The sequence below is a fragment of the Ranitomeya imitator genome, chromosome 4 (genome assembly GCF_032444005.1).
Source record: "Ranitomeya imitator isolate aRanImi1 chromosome 4, aRanImi1.pri, whole genome shotgun sequence".
Taxonomy (NCBI): Eukaryota; Metazoa; Chordata; class Amphibia; order Anura; family Dendrobatidae; genus Ranitomeya; species Ranitomeya imitator.
In genome coordinates, this window is record NC_091285.1 from 363,114,271 (window position 1) to 363,138,880 (window position 24,610).

The 24,610-nt window shown below is 42.5% G+C and overlaps 1 protein-coding gene across 4 annotated transcripts in view; it reads right to left on the reverse strand.

Annotated features, from left to right (window-relative positions):
* FAM185A (family with sequence similarity 185 member A) overlaps positions 1-24,610 on the reverse strand; it is a 193,043-nt gene that overhangs the window by 148,570 nt on the left and 19,863 nt on the right. For all 4 annotated transcript variants that reach the window (XR_011320747.1, XM_069765126.1, XM_069765124.1 and 1 more), the window contains exon 4: positions 12,385-12,523. Coding sequence is in view for 3 of the 4 variants with exons in the window: in XM_069765126.1 (XP_069621227.1) it covers positions 12,385-12,523 (139 nt within the window). In the remaining variant the exon portion in view is untranslated. The remainder of the gene's footprint in view (positions 1-12,384; positions 12,524-24,610) is intronic.

Genomic DNA, 24,610 nt, shown 5'->3' on the forward strand with positions numbered 1-24,610 from the left:
CAGACAAAGTAGCATTTTGTTAGCTCAGTGCAAATCGAAACTTTATTAACCCATAAAATGAGGCGACTTCAGCACAAAATATCCGAGCTGTTCTCAAGCAACAATATGGTGTAAGGTTCACATAAACTATATACAGTATACATGTACATCCATTGACCCATAATTGGACGGTGAGTACATTAGTGACCCTAAGGCCATGTTCACACTATGCGTTCTGTCCTGCGGGTTCTCCCGCAGCGGATTTGATAAATCTGCAGGGCAGACCAGCTACGGTTATCCCTGCAGATTTATCGCGGTTTGTGTTGCGGGTTCCGCTGCGGGATTTACCCCTACTATTGATGCTGCATATGCAGCAATATGCAGCATCAATAGTAGTGTTAAAAATAATAAAATCATGATGATATACTCACCCTCTGACATCCCGATCTCCTGGGCGCTGCAGGCGGCGGTCCGGTTCCAAAGATGCTGTGCGACCAGGACCTTCGGTGACGTCACGGTCATGTGACCGCGACGTCACCGCAGGTCCTGGTCGCATAGCAAACCTGAGACCGGACGGCCGCGTGCAGCGCTGAGACTTCAGAGGTGAGTGTAACATTATTTTTTATTTTAATTCTTTTTTTTTTTTTTTTTAACACAAATATGGTTCCCGGGGCCTGGAGGAGAGTCTCCTCTCCTCCACCCCGGGTACCACCCGCACATTATCCGCATTACTTCCCGCATGGTGTGCACAGACCCATGCGGGAAGTAAGCGGATCTATGCATTTCTATGGGTGCAGAATCGCTGCGATTCTGCACAAAGAAGTGACATGGTCCTTCTTTTTTTCCCGCAGCAATTCAGCGCGGTTTTTTTTCGGGTTTTTCCGCATCATGTGCACTGCGGTTTTTGTTTTCCATAGAGTAACATTGTACTGTACCCTGCATGGAAAACAGCTGCGGACCCGCAGCGGCAAAATCGCCGCGGTTCCGCAGTAAAAACCGCATAGTGTGAACATGGCCTAAGGCTGTGTGCCCACAATCTGGATGTAACAGTGCACTGGATGCAGTGTATGTTCCCTGAATCCAAAGCGCTGCCTTCATTGAACGCAGATAAATCCGCATGTGTTCAATTAACGGTGCAGATTTACCGCATTCAATACATTTCTATTGATGTCATTTCTGCTGCAGAGACTAAGCCATAAGCATCAACATTAACAGAAATAAACACATGAAATAGATCACTGATTGCTATGACTCTAAATAATATATGAAAATCACTTTTTGTATTGAAGAACTGAAATTAACTTTTGATGATATTCTAATTTTGTGAGAAGCACTTGTATATAATAAATTGGGCACAGTAGTACAATGGAGGATGTGCTGTAAACGGTCTCATAAGAATTTGGGAAAGTTATGAAATGTCCTATAAATGTCTGTCCTGTTCCTGATCTAAGGATCTGGGCTTTTAGCTGAGAAGAATCTGTGCTGCACTTTATGGACATGCTCAGTAGTGACCAGGGCTGTGGAGTCAGGAGTCGGGGAAATGGAGGAGTGGGAGGTTTGGCTTACTGACTCCACAGCCCTGGTTATCGTATAGAGTGCTAATGCCCGCTATACATATTATGATCAGCCAGAGCTGTGGCTCTAAGACTTGGAATACTTGGAATATCACATCATAAATATATGGACCAACATAACCCAGAGATCTTACCACACCTAACAGGTATCCGGAATGGTAATGCAGGGAAGTGACCTTAAACATTTAATACTCTAAATTGTATAATAGAGATCAAAGATGAAAGTGCACACAAGGGTTGATAGATTAGATACCAAACAATATATGAGAACCCCTGAAAGAACCCAAAATACAGATGCCAATCAGAATTATGTGGTAAAGGTTACAGACAGCACCTATCTCACACAAATACCCGGATTACCTTTATGTATGATAAAATAGTATATATATATATATATATATATATATATATATATATATATATATACACATTATATATATATATATATATATATATATACACACATATATATATATATATATATATATATATATATATACACACATATATATATATATATATATATATATATATATATATATATATATATATATATATATATATATATATATACACACACTGTACATACACATCATTAAGATTTTAGTGCAAATTACCATGGTTTTGCAGTTTTAATGAATATCACCTCCGCATGTCACAAAACCGTGGCAGTTCATAAAATCACGTGAAGTTTACGCAGCATGTTGCTCAGCCGAGTGCAAGATTCGTAGCATAACTGGTGTGTGTAAATAATACTGAAGGGCTAGGCAAAGAATGCCAACCTTCTACACTGCTCCGGCGATGACGTTTCATGGTCCCAGGGCTTTTTGAGTTGGTAAGCCAAACCTCTGACTCCACAGCACTGCCCCCTGCTGAGCATGTACGTAAAGTGCAGCACAGATTCATCTCAACCAAAAGCAGAGATCCTAAGATCAGAAACAGAACAGACATTTATAGGACATTTCATAACTTTCCCAAATTCTTATGAAAACATTTACAGCACATCCTGCATTGTACTACTGTACCCAATGTATTATGTATTTTAGGAGTCGGTCCATTTTATGCCGACTCCGCCACAATGGACGCCGACTCCGCCACAATGGACGCCGACTCCGCCACAATGGACGCCGACTCCGCCACAATGGACGCCGACTCCGCCACAATGGACGCCGACTCCGCCACAATGGACGCCGACTCCATGATTCCAACTCCAGAGCCCTGCATGGTCCCCCACTTGTCTCTGTATACACTGCAGAAGTGAGAAGGTGCTGTACCGACAAGACACCACTGCAGGCAGTCACTAGCATGCAACAGTGATGCCAGTAAGTATGGCATTTAACTGCTCTGTGCTGAGATTAGAACATTATGCAAATTGTCTTTTCAGAGAGGAAGAGGACTAGAATGCTAGTGCCACCTATTGGAAGTAGCAATCCTAACAGTCAATGTCGACCCTTTAACGAGCCTTGTCACATGACTTAGGATAAAAGCCAAACCAGAATCTCAATTTGTAGACACTGTTTCGGGGTACTGCCCCTCGTCAGTGCAAAGTGGAGATCTGGTTTGGCTGTGTGAGGATTTTATCCTAAGTCATGTGACAAGGCTCGTTAAAGGGTCGACACTGACTTGTAGGATTGCTACCTTCCAATAGGTGGCACTAGAGTTCTAGTTCTCTTCCTCTCTGAAGAGACAATTTGCATGATTAGCATATTTCCCAGAGGAGCATTGCGGCTTTAAGCCTCCTCATCTCGGCCATGCTTAGCATGTCAATCTCCGTAAGGAGAAACGATACTTTTTGGATAGAGATTAGAAAACTAACAGGTTCTCTTCCAGCAGGGTCAGTGTGTTCGATAAAATCAATCCTAACAGTTTTTGAAAGAGGAAAAAGCCAAGGACATTTCATTACCAAATACATTTAGAGAACAAATTCTATCATGAAAAAAAATCCTAAAAAAATAAATGATATATTAGACCCACACATAAAACCTCCAGCACACTAGACAAGCTAGATAGGATTAACGCATTTGTTTGAATCAAGTCATTGCTGAAGTTATATTTAACCCAGTCTGCATCTGATTATAACAGCAACTCCACTGGGACAATATCCAGAACTGACTACAGAAATAAGAAGCCAAAGGAGGACCACAAAAGGGGAGAACCGTGCACAATCCTGCAGGTAAATACTGAGGGTCTGGCATCGCTGAAACCAGAAACATACGTTCGGGATTACATTTTATCTTATATTGCTTGTATAGAAACACATGTTGTGGCCATGCATGTAAGCAGCGGTTGCACTTAGTCCAGGTCGTTTTTCACTTTGTGACACTGAAGTAATTGAGCAAATGTGGCAAAATCACAGCTCACCTAGAAACAGTATGGTTTTTTAATGATTTGTGTATAGGATATTTAAAAAAAAAAAATCACAAACAGTTTGAGCAGCAAGATGGCTCAGTGGTTAGCACTGTTTATTTGCCTCACTGGTGTCCTGGGTTCAAATCCCACCAATAACTAAAAGGAGTTTGTATGCAATCCCCGTATTTGTGTGGGCCTCCTCTAGTACTCCGGTTTCCTCCCACACTTCCATAGACATATACAGCTCTGGCAAAAATTAACAGATCACTGCAAAATTTTCAGTTTCTCTAATTTTTCTCTATATAGGTAGATTTTTTGAGTAAAATGTAAATTGTTCTTTTATTCTAAAAACTACTGACATGTATCCGAAATTTAAAGCTGAAAATGTATCTATTTGCAGCAAATAATAAATTGACAAAATAATAAAAAAGAAACAGTGCTTTCATACTTCAAATAATGTAAAGAAAACAAGTTCTTATTAACGTAGAAACAACAATACTCATTTTTTAACTCAGGAAGAGTTCAGAAATCAGTATTTTGTGGAATAACCATGATTTTTAATCACAGCTTTCATGCGTCTTGGCATGCTTTTCACCAGTCTTTCACGCTGCTTTTGGGTGACCTTATGCCACTCCTGCTGAAAAAAATTTAAGCAGTTCTTCTTTGTCTGATGGCTTGTGACTATCCATCTTCCTCTTGATCACATTCCAGAGGTTTTCAATGGGGTTCAGGTCTGGAGATTGGGCTGGCCATGACAGGAATTTGATGTGGTGGTCCTTCATCCACACCTTGATTGACCTTGCTGTGTGGCATGGCGCATTGTCCTGCTGGAAAAAACAGTCATCAGAGTTGGGGAACATTGCCTGAGCAGAAGGAATCAACTGTTTTTCCAGGATAACCTTGTATGCAGATTGATTCATACGTCCTCGCAAAGATTAACCTGCCCAATTCCAGCCATGGTGAAGCATCCCCAGAACATCACCGACCCACCACCAAATTTCACAGTGGGTGCAAGACACTGTGGCTTGTACGCCTCTCCAGGTCTCCATCTAACCATTAGATGACCAGGTGTTGGGCAAAGCTGAAAATTAGACTCAGGGAAGATTACCTTACTCCAGTCCTCTATGGTCCAATCCTTATGGTCTTTGGCAACCTTCAGCCTGGCTCTCCTTCGCTTCTCATTGATAAAAGGCTTTTTTCTAGCTTTACATGACTTGAGTCCTGCCTCTAGGAGCCTGTTACGAACTGTTCTTGCCATTCCCTTTACCCCAGCTGCCATCCCTTTTGTAGGTCACTTGAGATCATCTGCGGTTGCTGAGTGACATTTGAATAAGATGACGGTCAGCCTGGTCAATGGAGAGTCGTTTTCGCCCTCTGCCGGTCTGTAGCTTTGTTGTCGACAATGTCTGTTGTGTAATGGACTGCCGTCTTAGAAATTTTAAGGATGGAGGCAACATGACGCTCACTGTGTCCCTCTGCTAGTAAAGCCAGAGAGCTCTTTTCCTCACTCAATACTTTTCTTTTCAACTCCTTTGGCATGGTTAAAAGTTATTAACTCCTTTGGAGGGTATTCATTTTATAGGAGGGGAAGATAGTGCAGATAGAGACCTGGGCACAAATAAGGAAGTTGGGGGTGGCGGTGGCATGGGGGGTGGGGTTAGAACAATTAATAATTTAAGAAAGAATAGAGGTGCAGAGAGATACATAAAGTGCATGTATACTAATGCCAGAAGCCTCACCAACAACATGGACGAATTAGAATTAATGTTGTTGGAGCATAATTATGACATGGTGGGGATATCTGAGACATGGCTGGATGAGAGCCATGACTGGGCTGTTAACTTGCAGGGCTATAGCCTGTTCAGAAATGACCGTACAGATAAGCGAGGGGGAGGTGTGTGTCTATATGTGAAATCATCCTTAAAACCCATCCTGCGTGATAATATAGGTGAATCTAATGAAAATGTAGAGTCCCTGTGGGTGGAGATAAGGGGAGGGGGAAAAAATAATAAATTACTGATAGGGGTTTGTTATAAGTCTCCAAAAATAATGGAAGCAATGAAGAATATCCTCATAAAGCAAATAGATGAAGCTGCGACTCAAGGAGAAGTCATTATTATGGGGGACTTCAACTACCCTGAAATAGATTGGGGAACAGAAACCTGCAGTTCCAGCAAAGGTAATTGGTTTTGACAACTATGAGAGACAATTACCTTTCACAACTGGTTCAGAACCCAACAAGAAGGGGGGCACTGCTAGACCTAATATTAACCAACAGGCCAGAACGCATATCAAACATAAGGGTTGGGGGTCACTTGGGGAATAGTGATCACAAAATAATAAGTTTTCATGTATCCATTAATAAGATGTGTAGTAGAGGAGTTACAAGGACACTAAACTTCAGGACGGCAAATTTCCCACGGATGAGAGAGGATCTTGGTGCAATTAACTGGGACGATATCCTGAGACACAAAAATACACAGAGAAAATGGGAGACGTTTATTAGCATCCTGGATAGGACCTGTGCACAGTATATACCGTATGGGAATAAACATACTAGAAATAGGAGGAAACCAATATGGCTAAATAGAGCTGTAAGGGGCGCAATAAGTGATAAAAAGAAAGCATTTAGAGAATTAAAGGAAGTAGGTGGTGATGAGGCATTAAATAAATACAAAAAATTAAATAAATTCTGTAAAAAGCAAATCAAGGCAGCAAAGATTGAGACAGAGACTCATTGCCAGAGAGAGCAAAAATGATCCCAAAATATTCTTTAACTACGTAAATAGTAAGAAACTAAAAAATGATAGTGTTGGCCCCCTTAAAAATAGTCTGGGTGAAATGGTGGATGAGGATGAGGAAAAAGCCAATATGCTAAATGACTTTTTTTCATCATTTACACAAGAAAATCCCATGGCAGACAATATGATCAGTGATAACAAAAATTCCCCATTAAATGTCACCTGCTTAACCCAGCAGGAAGTACGTCGGCGTCTAAAAATCACTAAAATTGACAAATCTTCGGGCCCAGATGGGATAAACCCCCGAGTACTGCAGGAATTAAGTACAGTCATTGATAGACCATTATTTTTAATCTTTAAAGACTCCATAATAACAGGGTCTGTTCCACAGGACTGGCGTATAGGAAATGTGGTGCCAATATTCAAAAAGGGGACAAAAACTGAACTCGGAAATTATAGGCCAGTAAGCCTAACCTCTACTGTGGGTAAAATCCTGGAGGGAATTCTAAGGGATGCTATGCTGGAGTATCTAAAGAGGAATAACCTCATGACCCAGTATCAGCACGGGTTTACTAGGGACCTTTCATGTCAGACTAATTTGATCAGCTTCTATGAAGAGGTAAGTTCCGGATTGGACCAAGGGAACCCAGTGGATGTAGTGTATATGGACTTTTCAAAAGCTTTTGATACAGTGCCACACAAAAGGTTGATACATAAAATGAGAATAATGGGGATAGAGGAAAATATGTGTAAGTGGGTTAAGAGCTGGCTCAGGGATAGGAAACAAAGGGTGGTTATTAATGGAGCACACTCGGACTGGGTCGCGGTTAGCAGTGGGGTACCACAGGGGTCAGTATTGGGTCCTCTTCTATTTAACATTTATTAATGACCTTGTAGGGGGCATATAGAGTAGAATTTCAATTATTTGCAGATGACACTAAACTCTGCAGGGTAATCAATACAGAGGAGGACAATTTTATATTACAGGATGATTTATGTAAACTAGAAGCTTGGGCTGATAAATGGCAAATGAGTTTTAATGGGGATAAATGTAAGGTCATGCACTTGGGTAGAAGTAATAAGATGAATAACTATGTGCTTAATTCTAAAACTCTGGGCAAAACTGTCAATGAAAAAGACCTGGGAGTATGGGTGAATGACAAACTCACATTTAGTGGCCAGTGTCAGGCAGCTGCTACAAATGCAAATAAAATAATGGGATGCATTAAAAGAGGCATAGATGCTCATGAGGAGAACATAATTTTACCTCTATACAAGTCAATAGTTCGACCACACTTAGAATACTGTGCACAGTTCTGGTCTCCTGTGTATAAGAAAGACATAGCTGAACTAGAGCGGGTGCAGAGAAGAGCGACCAAGATTATTAGAGGACTGGGGGGTTTGCAATACCAAGATAGGTTATTACACTTGGGGATATTTAGTTTGGAAAAACGAAGACTATGGGGTGATCTTATTTTAATGTATAAATATATGAGGGGACATTACAAAGACCTTTCTGATGATCTTTTTAATTATAGACCTGAAACAGGGACAAGGGGGCATCCTCTACGTCTGGAGGAAAGAAGGTTTAAGCATAATAACAGACGCGGATTCTTTACTATAAGAGCAGTGAGACTATAGAACTCTCTGCCGTATGATGTTGTAATGAGTGATTCATTACTTAAATTTAAGAGGGGACTGGATACCTTTCTTGAAAAGTATAATGTTACAGGTTATATATACTAGATTCCTTGATAGGGCGTTGATCCAGAGAACTAGTCTGATTGCCCTATGTGGAGTCGGGAAGGAATTTTTTTCCCCAATGTGGAGCTTACTCTTTGCCACATGTTTTTTTTTTGCCTTCCTCTGGATCAACATGTTAGGGCATGTTACTTGAGGCTATGGGTTGAACTAGATGGACTTAAAGTCTTCCTTCAACGTTAAAGGGAACCTGTCACCCCGTTTTTTCAATATGAGCTAAAAATAGCGTTCAATAGGGCCTGAGCTGTGTTTTACAATAGTGCCTTTATTAACCCGATTCTCCACCTTTGCTGCCAAAATACCTTAGTAAACTCGCCGTTTTCAGCTGTCAATCACCCCGGTCCGGTCCGATGAGCGTTGCCAAATCGCTGTCTCTCCCCCGCTACTCGGCGAGTCAGACGCAACTCGATCTGTGAATAGCACAGATCGCGCTAATTTTTTGCGGCTGCGCAGTGCATTAGGCTCTAGCGCATGCGCAGTATGTATTGCCCAACTGTTGGCAATACATCATTGCGCATGCGCTGGTTTTCACTGTAACCTCTGTGACCCGGAAGTCTGGATATGCAAATTGTGTTGTCCTGGACGCCGGTAAACTTTTCCGGGGCACACAGGTTACAGTGAAAACCCGCGCATGCGCAATGATGTGCTGTATGCTATGCCCACAGTTGGGCAAAGCATAATGCGCAGGCGCGAGATGACACTTTAATGCGCAGGCGCGAAATACAACGCCAACGCCGGGAAGAAGTTTCTTAGTGAAAAGCCGGAGGTGGGGAGAATCGGAGATTAGCCCACGCCCCTTGGACCGGACCGGGGTGATTGACAGCCGAAAAAGGCAAGTTTACTAAGGTATTTTGGCAGCAAAGGTGGGGAATCAGGGGATAATAAAGGCACTATTGTAAAGCACAGCTCAGGCCCTATTGAACGCTATTTTTAGCTCATATTGAAAAAAACGGGGTGACAGGTTCCCTTTAATAATAACTATGTATTACTTTTGGGATATTACTAGCACTTGTTTTGCCATCCAGCTTGTCCTATCGCAAGAGGATTGTGAACACCACAGCAGTGTTTTTTATACTTTCCTTAGATAAATAAGATTTGGTTCAGGTGATCACCTAATCAGAAGCACATTAAAGGGACACTGTCACCTGAATTTGGAGGGAACAATCTTCAGCCATGGAGGCGGGGTTTTTGGGTGTTTGATTCACCCTTTCCTTACCCGCTGGCTGCATGCTGGCTGCAATATAGGATTGAAGTTCATTCTCTGTCCTTCATAGTACACGCCTGCGCAATGCAAGATTGCCTTGTGCAGGCGTGTACTACAGAGGACAGAGAATGAACTTCAATCCAATATTGCAGCCAGCAGGTAAGGAAAGGGTGAATCAAAAACCCCAAAAACCCCGCCTCCATGGCTGAAGATTGTTCCCTCCAAATTCAGGTGACAGTGTCCCTTTAAGTAGAATAAGGTGTACTCTGGATGGAATTCAACGGACACTGGGATGGAATGGCTGTCAGACATGTAGAGAAGCTGGTTTTTAGAAAACTGTGCAGTGGTCTCTTAAATTTTTGCCACAGATATAGATAGGGAATTTAGATTTTGAGCCCCAATTGGGACAGTGATGAAAAATAAATACACCTTTACATGTCATCTTCTGAAGGTCTCCTCCATGCTTACCATGCCTGACTGACCCAGTCCTACCACCACTTTTACTTCCATGTTTCAATCCTGGATGCGCTGAGGCCACCTTAGTTTCTGAACTACTCCATAACAGGCCTCAAGAATTTTACAACATGCATCTTCATTTAGGATTAAAAATTGCATCTTGCTCCTACCAAATAGCAGTTTTTTGTATTTTTAGTAAACTTTCTGTACCTACATATACCCCATGAAATGGCCAACAGCTGCCCATACAGGGCATAACAGAGCCACGAAAGCAGATCTATAAAACATATCATCTAATCTTGGGAAAGGTCAGCATTAGATCAGTGGGTCCTTAGGGTATGTTTCCATGTGGCGTAACGGCAGCTCTTTGAACGCAGCGGATCCCCAATCCACCCAAAGACCTGCCAGCTTTTGTACGCGCGGTGAATCACCGCATCCTATACATAGAACGGTGCCATTTATCAGTCTCCGCAAGTTAAATAGACATGCTGCAGTCTATAAAGACGCGCCGCATGTGCGTATACGCAGGTCTGCCACCTGCGTCTTTGCACGTATAGTGGAGATGGGATTTCATAAAATCCCCTCCACTATGCTGTAACATCTGGACGCTGCGGATTGGACGCTGTGGCTGTACACAGCGTCCAATCCGCAGCAAATACGCCACTTGGAAACATACCCTTACTCTCTGCACCTCTGCCAATATGCGGTTTACAACAGGGTTGTCCATTACTCGGACAACCCCTTCACTATTGCTCCATTTCTCCATGTAAAATAAAAAACAGTCTGCACTCATCTCTGATGCCGGCATTGTTCCAGTGAAGTCAGCGCCAGGCCTCGCATGACATTGTTAGGTCAATCACTCTCACTTCCTTTGGATGTAACTGACATCCTGAAGGAGTGAGAACTACTGCTGATCTGTGACTTAAGGTACCGTCACACTAAGCGACGCTGCAGCGACACCGACAACGATGTCGATTGCTGCAGCGTCGCTGTTTGGTCGCTGGAGAGCTGTCACACAGACAGCTCTCCAGCGACCAACGATCCCGAGGTCCCCGGTAACAAGGGTAAACATCGGGTTACTAAGCGCAGGGCCGCGCTTAGTAACCCGATGTTTACCCTTGTTACCAGCGTAAACGTTAAAAAAACAAACACTACATACTTACATTCCGCTGTCTGTCCTCCGAAGCTCTGCTTTCCTCTGCACTGTCAGCGCCGGTCAGCCGGAAAGCAGAGCGGTGACGTCACCGCTGTGCTTTCCGGCTGGCTGGCGCTGACACAGGATGCAGGAGGAGTGCAGAGAAGCACAGCGCCGGGGACAGACAGCTGAAGGTAAGATTGTACTGTTTGTTTTTTTAACGTTTACAAGGTAACCAGGGTAAACATCGGGTTACTAAGCGCGGCCCTGCGCTTAGTAACCCCATGTTTACCCTGGTTACCAGTGAAGACATCGCTGGATCGGTGTCACACACGCCGATCCAGCGATGTCAGCGGGAGATCCAGCGACGAAATAAAGTTCTGGACTTTCCTCAGCGACCAACGATCTCCCAGCAGGGGCCTGATCGTTGGTCGCTGTCAGACATAACGATTTCCTTAACGATATCGTTGCTATGTCACAAAAAGCAACGATATCGTTAACGATATCGTTATGTGTGACGGTACCTTTACTCCAGATCTGTTATGTCCACAGGAAGTGAAAGTCATGCAGCCCAATTGGGGCCAATAGTTGGCTGCCGGGCTCACGTGGCATAATAATGTCATGCAAACACTGTTGCGGACACTGGAGGCGAGAGCAGGCAGTGTTCATTTTACATGGGAGAATATAGTAATTGGGATGGGGGTAGTCTGAGTAGTTGACAACCCCTTTAATATGAAGGAAATGTGTATCAATTCTATTTGTGGCTGAGTAGAAAGAAAGTGAAAGTTAACAACAAAATGAACATATATATATATATACTTTATAAAACAGAAGAAAGAACGCGGCAGCACTCACCAGACCTGTGATCAAGTCTGGTCTTTATTAGGAAGCACATAAAAACATCTTCACGGCACGGGGGAGTGGAGAAGCTAAGGAGGTGAGCGGGGAAAGGACGACGGTCGTTTCACACCTGACCGGCGCTTCTACGGGTTTTTCCTTTCTCTTGTTTGGTATATATATATATATATATATATATATATATATATATATATATATATATATATATATATATATATATATATATATATATATATATATTTAAAGGGTTGTTCAATTTATGTACGTATGGAAGGTGTCTGACACATGAGCATTTGCTGCTATGCATGGCGCCAAAATATTACTTACCGTGCGCACTCCCTACTATTATATCACCGGCAGATGAGAACAGTGATGAAGACTCTGCATACAGGTACTTGGCTTTCAGCTGGCCATTTTCTGTGCAGATATTAACAGATGTTCCTAGCAATTTCTCAATATCAACCGTCTGCAAAACAAAAAGTAAGAACATTACAAGTTTCAGTAAAATAAAGGAAATTACTTGTATCTCAAAGCAACAAACTATAAGTACAGAAAAGAATAGTTATAGGAACAAAAAAAGCCTTGTTCTTTCATCCTATTTTTGTTGTCAAAAAAGCCCATTTCATCATTTGCACATTCTGTCTTCTCTTTTCGGAATGTCAGAAATTAACTAAAACGGCGCACAGGGTTTATGAATTTGGCGCAAATTCAAAAATGGTTTTATTTTTGTGCCTTTGTGTAATATGCTGCACATCCCCTTGATTGAGCTATAAAATGTCATGTTAGTTTTCAACTTTACATTTAAAAAATTATATATATTAGTTGTTTATATTATTTATATTAAGTTATGGCACCATTTATTCCATGGCGCTTTACATGTGAGGAGGGGTGTACATAATAAAAACAGTACAATAATCTTGAACAATACAAGTCACAAATGGTACAGGAGGAGAGAGGACCCTGCCCGCGAAGGCTCACAATCTAGAAGGGATGAGTGAGGATTAGTGATGATCGAGTATACTCGTTGCTCAGGTTTTCCCATGTGGGGATTCCCTAGCAACCAGGCAACCCCCACATGTACTCAGGCTGGGTAGTAGCTGTAAATCATTCAGCTGCAGCGATGAAAACTAACAAAAACTCGGAGGTCACGAGCGTACTCGGGAAAACCTAGAGAGTCTGATATGTTGTGGTAGAGAGTTCCAGAGTAGGGTAGGGGGGATGCACGGGAGTAATATTGTAATCGATTGTGCGAAGAGGAGATAAGAGGGGAGTAGAGAAGGAGATCTTGTGAGGATCGGAGGTTGCGTGCAGGAAAGTACCGGGAGACGAGGTCACAGATGTATGGAGGAGACAGGTTGTGGATGGCTTTGTATGTCATGGTTAGGGTTTTGAACTGGAGTCTCTGGGTAATGGGGAGCCAGTGAAGGGATTGACAGAGGGGAGAGGTCGGGGAATAGCGGGGGGGACAGGTGGATTAGTTGGGCAGCAGAGTTTAGAATAGATTGGAGGGGGCCCGAGGGTTTGAGGGAAGGCCACAGAGCAGGAGGTTGCAGTAGTCGAGGTGGGAGATGATGAGGGCATGGACTAGGGTTTTTGCAGATTCTTTGGTTAAGGAATGTATGGATCCTGGAAATATTTTTTAGTCGGAGTTGGCAGGAAGTGGAAAGAGCTTGGATATGTGGTTTGAAGGAGAGATTACAATTAAATATATAGATTTTGGGCACTGTAGAATAACTGTGTGAACATTTTGCAATATTTTGAAAAATCTCAAATGGCGAATAGGCTGAAAAGTGAAAAACCTACTGTAAAAATAGCACACAAGCCATAATAAATTTAATGCACATATAAAAATGCCTAAAAATTAAACTGAAAAAATACTACTTTTCTTAACGCTTTCATTTTGTGCCCTTTTCCCATATAAATGCCAGGTGAACAGCTTTGGGAAAAACTGAGAGGTTGATTGAACTAGGAAACTATAGACTTGTAAAAAACGTTAAATAATAGATTGATAAAAACAGACACAGGGATTACATATGCATGGCATACAGATGAAAAAGATCATCCTTTTTTCTGCAGCATTCACAGCATGTTAGATTCCTGATCTATCCAGTCAATGGGGCGGAGCAAGGAACTGAGCGGTCACAGCTTTACTTCCAATCATATCCACAGTTAACTAGAGAGATGCCCTACTCAGCCTGCGAGTATGCTGGGTTGGTAGCCCAAACAACCAGACACAAAATGTCGACTGATAATAGAGTTACCTTTATGGCCAAGTATGAAGGAAGATGTTGTCATATTAGAAAAACACCTAGGCCCTGATTCATCAAAGCAAATCGGCCAGAACACTGGTGTAAATTACTTTGAAAAGATGCAAATATTTTGCGCACTTTGGAGTTTCTCCCAGGATGGGGGCGTGATATCACACCTCAACCAATTCATGACTAGCTGTGGCGTTCCCTATGCCAGAAGTCTTATTCCAGGCAATGAGGAGCACAGAGGCGCACGCCACTCATCAGACACTGCTGATTTATCAAGAGGCAAGTGACGCTTCATGAATCAGGAGCGCCAAACGTCAACACATCCCCTCATCAAAATCAGCATGAAAATCATGATCTTCATGAACCCTAATGTCTTTGGCAGTTGTAGTCTGATCAGGTCATACACTATACTACACCCACTATGCCGAACACCCATATCCACCATGAAAAGCAGCTCAGATATAGAAGACACACACTGCAAGACTGAGAAATCTATAATTACCGTAGATAAAGGCAAGCACATAATTACAACGTATGGTAATGTGCTATGGCTATTAGCGTTCTGCAGCTTACATGGGGACTCGTTCACATATGCTTTTCCACAGATATATTCTCCAAGGACTCAAGCGCATTTTGGCTGCCAAAACATTCTTTATACCCGATTATGTGCCAGTGGGAACATTTCTCTGCAAACTGGAGGTTATTTTTAAGCTTAAGTCATACATCTAAACTATTAATAACTGCATAATCGCAGAGCTCCTTGGCAGAAATCACCAGAACATACTCCTAGCCCTCCTAGCCCTAGCTCCCACACAGCGAAACATTCACTTTGATCTGGAGCATCATTGTAGCAATCTAGATCGAAAAAGAAGTGCAAATAGCCCGTGGCCTCATGTTATGTTATTTAGTGCCTCTCAATGAACCTGGAAACATGACTCACGTTGGGTTTGGAACATTGTAAGGGGAAACTACAGTATACATGCGAGATCCCGCCATAAACAACACACATGATGACATCCATATGGAGTCTAAATACAACATCAAAGCGAGCAAACCATTCAATTACATTACAGAAAGCTGCCATAATGAGAGATTATTACAACTCAATGCAAACATAGTGCATTCTCTTAAAGGGAGAGTGTAATTAAAAGCTGTTATTTCACATACCGACTATCAAATGCAGTCCGCATCTGTCAGTTTTGCCTGACTGGTTATCAAAAATACAGGGGAACCCCAAGAAATTTTTTTTTTAATTATTTATTTATAGAGCAGGCAGCGGCTATTGAATACGCTCATCATCCGCCGCCTGCGCTCACTGTTATCAGTTGAATAAAACGCTCATTATTCTCCCCTACTAGCGCCAATTGCAGCACGAGCAGGGGTAAATGATGACAGCTGTCTTCAGCACCCGGCGCTTGAGAACAGCGCAAACAGTACCGCTCCTTCCCAGGCGCCAGTACGTGTGATACTGATGCAGTAGAAGGCTGCCAAATTAATGCTACAAGTATTACACACACAGACGCTGATATCAGGATGTGTGAAAGAGCCCCTAGTGTGTGACAGATATAAATCTGGTATTGCACCAACCCGAAGAATAAAGTCATCTAATCACTTATACCGCACGAAGAACGGTGTAAAAAAATAAATAAAACCAATTCTTTACCTGCTGTTAATTTTTTCATTCTGCCTCCCAAAGTTTGCAGTAAGGCTCGGCTCACATTTATCCTGCGCTCCACGCTGAGCGCTTACATCAGGGTGTCCGCGTAAATCTCTAAAATGTGTGATTCAGACAACCACCGATGGAAGAATCACTATAATGAGGCAGACGGAGGTACTGTTGACGCCATCCAGCCTATGATCCAGCGGTGTCCATCTTTTTAGGCGTGCATAAAAGTGCCGTCGGCCACCATTTTATACACTTCTGAAAAGAAGCCAGACGGAGTCCAGAGTTACTCTGCTGCCGCAATGTAGGGGTTTCATCTCAATTAGGTCATTCAGAGATGTAGATGGAAATCCCGAAATAAGTGTTCAGCGTAGAGCGCCGGATAAGTGTGATCCCAAATGTTATGTAAAATGTTTCCATTAAAAGCTTCAACTCAATCCACAAAAAAAGCAAGTCCCCACTCAGGTCCATCACCTGTCAATGGAAATATAGTTGGCTTCCACGTTACTGGTAGTACAAAGGCTCTGAAAAAGAGCTATGGTTCCTCATCCGCCTCAGCAAATTCTGAGCTCCTAAATGCAAATGCCCCTCTCCCTTCTGATCACCACAGTGTGCCTAAACCGAAGTTCACATCCACATATTTGGCAAATAGCGCTCCTTCCACCCAGAGTCTTGCCGTATGGCTAAGCAGTGCTGCATAGTCACATATGAAGTATTGCCACGTTCAGCAGAATTTGTGAGACAAACTTTGGTGCTATTTTTATCCATTTTCTCTTGTGAAAATGTAAAATTCGGGGCTAAAACAAAAGGCTTGTGGTAAAAATATACTGTATATACTCAAGTATAAGCCGACCCCCCTAACTTTGACACGAAAAACTGGGAAAACTTAATGACTCGAGTATAAGCTTAGGGTGGAAAATGCAGCAGCTACCGGTAAATTTCAAAAATAAAAATACGTACCAATAAAAGTAAAATTAATTGAGATAACAGTAGGTTAAGTGTTTTTGAATATCCATATTGAATCAGGAGCCCCATATAATGCTCCATATCATTCATGATGGGCCCCATAAGATGCTCCATACAAAATATGCCCCATATAATGCTCCATAAAGTTTATGATGGGCCCTATAAGATGCTCCATATTAAAATATGCCCCACATAATGCTGTACAAATGTTGATTATGGCCCCATAAGATGCTCCATAAAGATATTTGCCCCATATGATGCTGCACAAATGTTGATTATGGCCGCATAAGATGCTCCATAAAGATATTTGCCCCATATAATGCTGCATAAAATAGGGATTTTTGTGTACTCACCGTAAAATCCTTTTCTCCAAGCCATTCATTGGGGGACACAGACTATTGCCCCATAAGATGCTCCATAGGAAATTTGCCCCATATAATACTGCATAAAAGTTGCTTATTGCCCCATAAGATGCTCCAGGGAAACATTTGCCACATATGGGGCATTAATCAACTTTTATGCAGCATTATATGTGGCAAATGTTTCTATTGAGCATCTTATGGGGCAATAATCAACTTTTATGCAGCATTATAAGATGCTCCATAGGAAATGTACCCCCTATAATGCTGCATAAAAGTAGATTATGGCCTCATAAAATGCAGTTTATGCTGATATTATTAACTGTACAGTATATCTGCTGCTGTAATTTAAAAAAATAAAAAATGACACTCACCTCTCGTCGCTTTTTTAACGGATTTTTTATCTGTCTATGTTTTCCATTAAAATTCACGCTTTTCACTGATGAATTGGGGTGAGTGCCGCATATTTTCTCTCTTATGTGTATATACCTCTCGTCGCTGCCCGCTGCTCCTCAGCGTCCTCCACTGTGACTATTCACGCAGAGGGCAATGCGAACACTAACACGTCATCGCACCCTCTGACCTGAACGTCACAGACAGAGGACGCGGAAGACAGAGCCCGGCGGTGGAACGAGAAGAGGTGAATATCGCGCAACGCCGTTATACTCACCTGCTCCTGGCGTGGTCCCTGCACGTCCCTGGTTCTCCGGGCGCTGACTACTTCTTCTAGCGTTGAGCGGTCACCTGTACCGCTCATTACAGTAATGAATATGCAGCTCCACCCCTATGGGAGTGTAGTCGCGTCCATATTCATTACTGTAATGAGCGGTACCATGTGACCGCTCAACGCTGGAAGAAGCTGTCAGCGCCCGAAGAACCAGGGACGTGCAGGGACCGCGCCAGGAGCAGGTGAGTATAATTAGACAGCTGCCGCTCCCCCTCCCCTGCCGACCCACTGGAAATGACTCTAGTATAAGCCGAGAGGGGCAATTTCAGCCTAAAAAAAGGGCTGAGATTCTCGGCTTATACTTGAGTATATACGGTAGTTATTTTTTCTTCACTGCCCAATGGTATACAATTCTGTGACACACCCATGGTGTTAATATGATCACTGCACCCTTACATGAAGTACTTGAGAGGTGTAGTTTGTAAAATGCAGTCACTTATGGTGGGGGGTTCTGTTTCCTCAGGGGCTCTTCCAGTGGGTCATGGCAGCCACAAACCAGAACAGTAAAATCTGCCTTATAATACGGTGCTCCTTCCCTTCCATGCTTTGTAGTGTGCATGAGAAGTAGTGCACGATTACATGTAGGGTTATAGAGAAATAGCACAACAAACTGTGAGGTCCATTTTTTCTATTAGCCCTTATAAAAATTAAAAATGTGGGGCTAAAACAACATGTTAGGGGTAAAAATGTAATAATTATTTCTTCACCACCCAATGGTATACCTTTCTGTGAGGCACATGTGGGGTCGGTCAACATGCTCACTGCACCCCTAGATTAATTCATTGAGAGGTGTGGTTTGTAAAATGGGGTCACTTATGGTTGGTTTCTGCCGTTCTGGCACCTTAGGGGCTCTGCCAATGTGACATGGCACCCTCAAACCATTCCAGCAAAATCTGAACTCCAATATGGTACTTGTGCCTCAAAAGTAGTTTATTAACCACATATGAGGTACTGGCACACTAAGGAGAAATTGTACAGAAAGAGCATTTTCTCCTGTTACCCTTGTGAAAATAAAGAATTTGGGGCTAAAAGAACATTTTATGGGAAAAATGTGATTTTTTTTTATTTTCACTGCTCTACGTTATAAACTTCTGTGAAACAGCTGAGGGGTTCAATGTGCTCAATACACAGCTAGAAAAGTTCCATGATGTGTCTAGTTCCCAAAATGGTGTCACTTGTGGAAGTTTTCCACTGCTTATGGCACATCAGGGACTCTCCAAATGCGACATGTTGTAAGCCAGCTGTCAGCTTGGGCATTAGCTCTAGTTCTAGCAAAAAGGTAAGAAGAGCACATCTGAAAATGGTGAATTTTGTGAGCAGCCCTGCACAGAAGAGCAGATCTGGATGCACATATACTGGTCTTAAAGGTTTTGAGATTATTTAAGTATGGTATGCTGGAGACAAGATGATGCCATCTGTCAGAGGAGATGTTTGAAGCTGGATGTGACAGTGTCTTGGGAGTGCTTTATAGAATACTGAATGGGGGGTATTGTAGGAACTCCTGGTACTTTGTATACTGCTTTGGGGTGATTGATTTTTGTGGAAAATCTTTGGTTACCATTATGCCTGTAATGGAGGCTTTGGTTGTCACTATTGTGCGGGGGCGGGAGCTGAATGTGGCTCGCAACCCTCTCTCAAGGCATGATGTGGCTCAAGACCCTCTCTCAGAGCTGAATGTGGCTCTCAAGGTCAGAATCGTTGGGGACCTCTGGTGTAAGCTAACGATTCCAGACAATTTTGCACTCCAAAAGTCAAATGACGCTCCTTTCGAGCCCTACTGTGTGCCCAAACAGTCATTTCCCCCCCACATACAGGGTACTCAGGAGAAACTGACCAACAAATTTTGAGGTTCATTTTCCCTTATCACCCTTGTAAAAATAAAAAACTTGGGGCTAAATTTTAATTTTTGTGAAAAAAAAAAAAAAAAAAAAGTAAATTGTTAATTTTTTCCTTCCCCATTGAAAAATTTCTGTGAAGCACCTGAAGGGTTAATAAACTTCTTGAATGCGGCTTTGAGCGCCTTGAAGGGGTGCAGTTTTTAGAATGGTGTCACTTATGGGTATTTTCTGTCATACAGGCACCTCAAAGTGACTTCAAATGTGATGAGGTACCAAAAAAAATGCTTTTGTAGATTTTGTTGGAAAAAGTAGAAATTGCTGGTCAACTTTTAATCCTTTAACTTCCTAGCAAAAAAATTGGTTCAAAAATTGTGCTGATGTAAAGCAGACATATGGGAAATGTTATTTATTAACTATTTTGTGTGACATAGCTCTCTGGTTTAAGGGCATAAAAATTAAAATTGTGAAATTTTGAAAATCTTCACCAAATTTATGACATTTTCACAAAAAAGCAAATTATAGTCAAGAATTTTACCACTATCATGAAGTATAACATTTCACGAAAAAAAAACAATCTCAGAATCAGTGGGATCCGTTGAAGCGTTCCAGAGTTATTACCGCATAAAATGACAGGGGTCAGAATTAAAAACTAAAAGCTGGTCATTAATCTACAAAGCGGTTAAAGGCTGCAGATTTTAATACAGGTTCAGCGCTTCCACTCCACCATTTTTCTGGTATTTGTTTGCAAGCAGAAAGGTGATGTTGTGTCTACAGCTTACAATCAATGAAGAAAATCACTGAGCACAGACTCATGCCATCTTCCTCAATGAGCCGAGTGATTGGCAGCAGTGGTGACCTATGCGGTGATGCTACTAATGCCCCAGTGAACAAACAAAGGAGCAGCGGCGAAGGAGGACAACGTTAAACCTACTGTAGAGAGGGCGAGTATTAGTGGCGTATATGATATTATGTGTAAGCCTTTAAAAAGAGAAAAAAAGCATTCTCGGACAACCTCTTTATGCACATGCAAGGGTCCTATGTCCTGTTCTTTTTTGGCAACGTAATTTGGTCATTCCATATTTTTATTGGTTTCTGGAAAAAGTGAAGTTAGCCATAAGAAGCGTGATATCAGCTCTTACAGGGCTCACAATCCAGCCTATCCTAGCGGGAAGTTATCCTGGTGACATTATACACTCCCTATGTGTACAGAATTGGATATACCGTATGTGCCATTTAGAAATCAGGCATGTTGGGTGACACTTACTGTAGGAACTGTAATGATGGACATCAAGTTGTTACAGAAATAACAATGCACGCTGTGATCTATGCATACGCCAGCGCAGTCTACTGCAATGTCCCGGCTGGGATAAGCAGGCCTAACCAAGGTTGTGTCAGATAAAAGGCTCGGCTGATGGAATGGATAATGACATGAAGAGCATCTGTACATTCTCGCATGTGGAACAGAAGCTCGCAGGACACACTCCAATGTATTTCTGCTGAACATATGCGATTCTGAAGCCTCTACCTCTCTATAAGCACATCGTTGTCAATGTGCATCGCTGAGAAGCATGGTAACATGTTATATAGAATCTAACCACCGCTGCCCCCGCAAAAGCAGATCTGAAAAACTGGAGGTGGGAGGGCTGCATCAGTTACAACCGGGGGCAATCAGATACATTGCAGAGGGACTGACGACGGAAAAAGGAGTCGTCTTGAGAAAAACACCTCCGAAAAATGGCCTGAATATCTACATTATACAAGGAAGTTAAAGTATTCATCCTGTGCCCCAAAAATTGCCCCTGAAGCTTCTATCGCTATCCCTTACATGCAATTTACAACCATGTATTCTTGCCTGTGAAAAGTTTAAAAGGAACCTGTCAAACTAGCGGCATGCACATACAGGCGCTTCATACAGACTAAATCCCTAATGGCGCAGTCAGTCGTATAATACGGACAATTGTATCACAGCCCTCGGACTGGCCGGCTGCTCTCCTGACCCACGTGTATTTCTAGGCAGCTGTCAGGCACGGCTCAGGAGTGCTGCCGGCCAGTCTGTGCTCTGCCATGCTCGTCCATGTTATATGGCCGTCTGACTGCGCCCTGAATGGAGAAATCCATTTAGCAATTTCTCAGTAACTCGGAGGTAGAATCGTATGCAAATGAGTCACAGGGGCTTTGGGGTGGGACACTGAAAATGAAGCTGTGCCAAAAAATATGTGACTTTTGGCGCTTTAATGCCAGTTTGTCCCAGCTCTGCAAAAAGGCAGATCTGGGGCAGGATGATGGCGCTGTAGTGCTACAACGGCTCACCTAATTCATGAGGAGATGTGGCGCCCCCTATGCCAGAAATCGCACTCTAAGCACTTGGGCCTCCCAGACGAAGCAGGGTAACAACAGGAAAGGATTCCCTGCTTTCCCCTGACCAAAAGCAATGTTGTTTTGCTCAATTAATAATAATAATCTTTATTTATATAGCACCAACATATTCCACAGCGCTTTAATTAAACAATTTCACTTATGGTGCAGAAATCATCATGGATAACGCAGGGTAAAAGAAAAACCCAGGATGTGTGTGTCCTGCTGCTTTTCATTAGATATATGTATGATCCATTTCGGATTAATTTCAATACAATTAATGAGCATACAATACACAACTAATGCTATACTAGATTTACTCAGGACATGTAGTAAAACTGCGCCATCTTGTGGTAAGAGTGCTACACAAACACACTGCTGAAAATGACTGAAACAGATTCAGATCTGCAGCATGTCAATTCTATCAGGGGTTTTGCAGCGATTTCACACATTGTAATGAATCAGAAAAACTGCATTAAAAAAAACACATAAAAAAGGAGGGATTTTAAGCAGCATTTTTCCTGCCAAGAAAAACATTTTTTATGGAAAAATGTCTCCAGCAAAGACTTAAAGGGGATTATCTGAGACTATTTTATTTTTTTCTCAAGCGGCTGAACTGACAGGCAGTTGCTAATTACCTGCCTGTTCTGCCTGGTCCTGGCTCAAAGCGGTTAGGCACCGCTCTTCCCGGCGATTCTGCTGCTTCATTTGACCTCAAGTTAAAAGAGTATCACCTTTATTCCCTGGGGTGCTCCGTTGATGGGGTTTGACTGCCAATGACATGCTAAGTGACAGCCAGCTCCAAGTCATTAGGCAGTGGGGAGCCGGTTGTCAATCAGCATGACATTAGCAGACACGCAGCTTCAAACCGAGCAGAGTGGAAGAGAAGCTGCTACTCTGTCAACACAACACCGGAAGCCGCAGGATCACTGGCAAGAGCGGACTGTAACTGCTCTGTGCCGGAAGAGATCGGTGCAGCGCAGAACAGTCCCATAAAAAACTAGTATAGTCCCATACAATGCCATTAACATGTGCACACACCCTTTCCACTATAGCCCAGCCATCTTTTATGTAGGACACTAAGTGGCACACGACAGTCACTAGCCAGTATATGCAGACACATGTATGAAGTGTGTGAGGATGAAAAATATGAGATATTAATAAAGGGATACAATTAAATCTCCAATTCCAGAGAATTGTTGCTGCAGAGTGTTAAGTTCAGATAATGAAGGGTGTTCGTATTAGATTGTTGGCAGAATACAGGGCACGGGTAGAATGGTGTGCAGATGAAGAACAAGATGTGAGGAGGCTCAGCACTGTGAAGGGGTTTGGGAGTGAGAAAGATTTTTTAATTGAATAAGAGCAATTGCGAATGGGATTGGCTAGTATTAGAGTTGGGTAAAAAGATTACCAGAGACCCAAGTCCGGCGGCCTCATCTGTAGTCCATGGCTGTGGGGCCAGAGCGCTCCAGTGAACCTCCTCCTACTTGTGGCATCCCCTGTGACCAAGGTCTTGCAAATCTTTTTTCTCAACTCCAACTAGTGTAAAAGTTGGATAGACATAGAAGCCTAGATGTTTCACTGAGCAGAACAAGTCAGGAACGTGTTGCAGTAATCAGGAGGACTGTACCACAGACCCACTGGTGAAGTGAACCTTCTGACCATTACTAGATTTGGTAAAGCAGGGAACTCACAGGAGCTAATGATTTCAAACTGCTGTACCAATACAGAATGCAGAAATCACGGTCAGATAGATGGACCTCATTGCTCAAGATCAGGGTGATGTAGGGAGGAACCTTATGAAGCTTAGGGCAGATCGGGATTAGCCACAGTCAGATGCACAATCTCTCATCACAGCTGTATGACAAAGGAAGACAGCGGCGGCTGACAGCAAAACATCGGCTTCCAGGATTCATGAGCCAGAGTATAATTACAGAGAGAAAAAGAGCAAAGGAGACATGAGAGTTTTGACTGCTTCAAAAGTAAGGAATATGTGCAGTTAGGGAATATTTTGATGAAGAAGCTGACATTACACTGTGTGCAGAATTATTAGGCAAGTTGTATTTTGATCACATGATACTTTTTATACATGTTGTCCTACTCCAAGCTGTTCAGGCTTGAGAGCCAACTACCGATTAAGTAAATTAGGTGATGTGCATCTCTTTAATGAGGAGGGGTGTTGTCTAATGACATCAAAACCCTATAGAAGGTGTGCGTAATTATTAGGCAACTTCCTTTCCTTTGGCAAAATGGGTCAGAAGAGCGATTTGACGGGCTCTGAAAAGTCCAAAATTGTGAGATGTCTTGCAGAGGGATGCAGCAGTCTTGAAATTGCCAAACTTTTGAAGCGTGATCACCGAACAATCAAGCTTTTCATGGCAAATAGC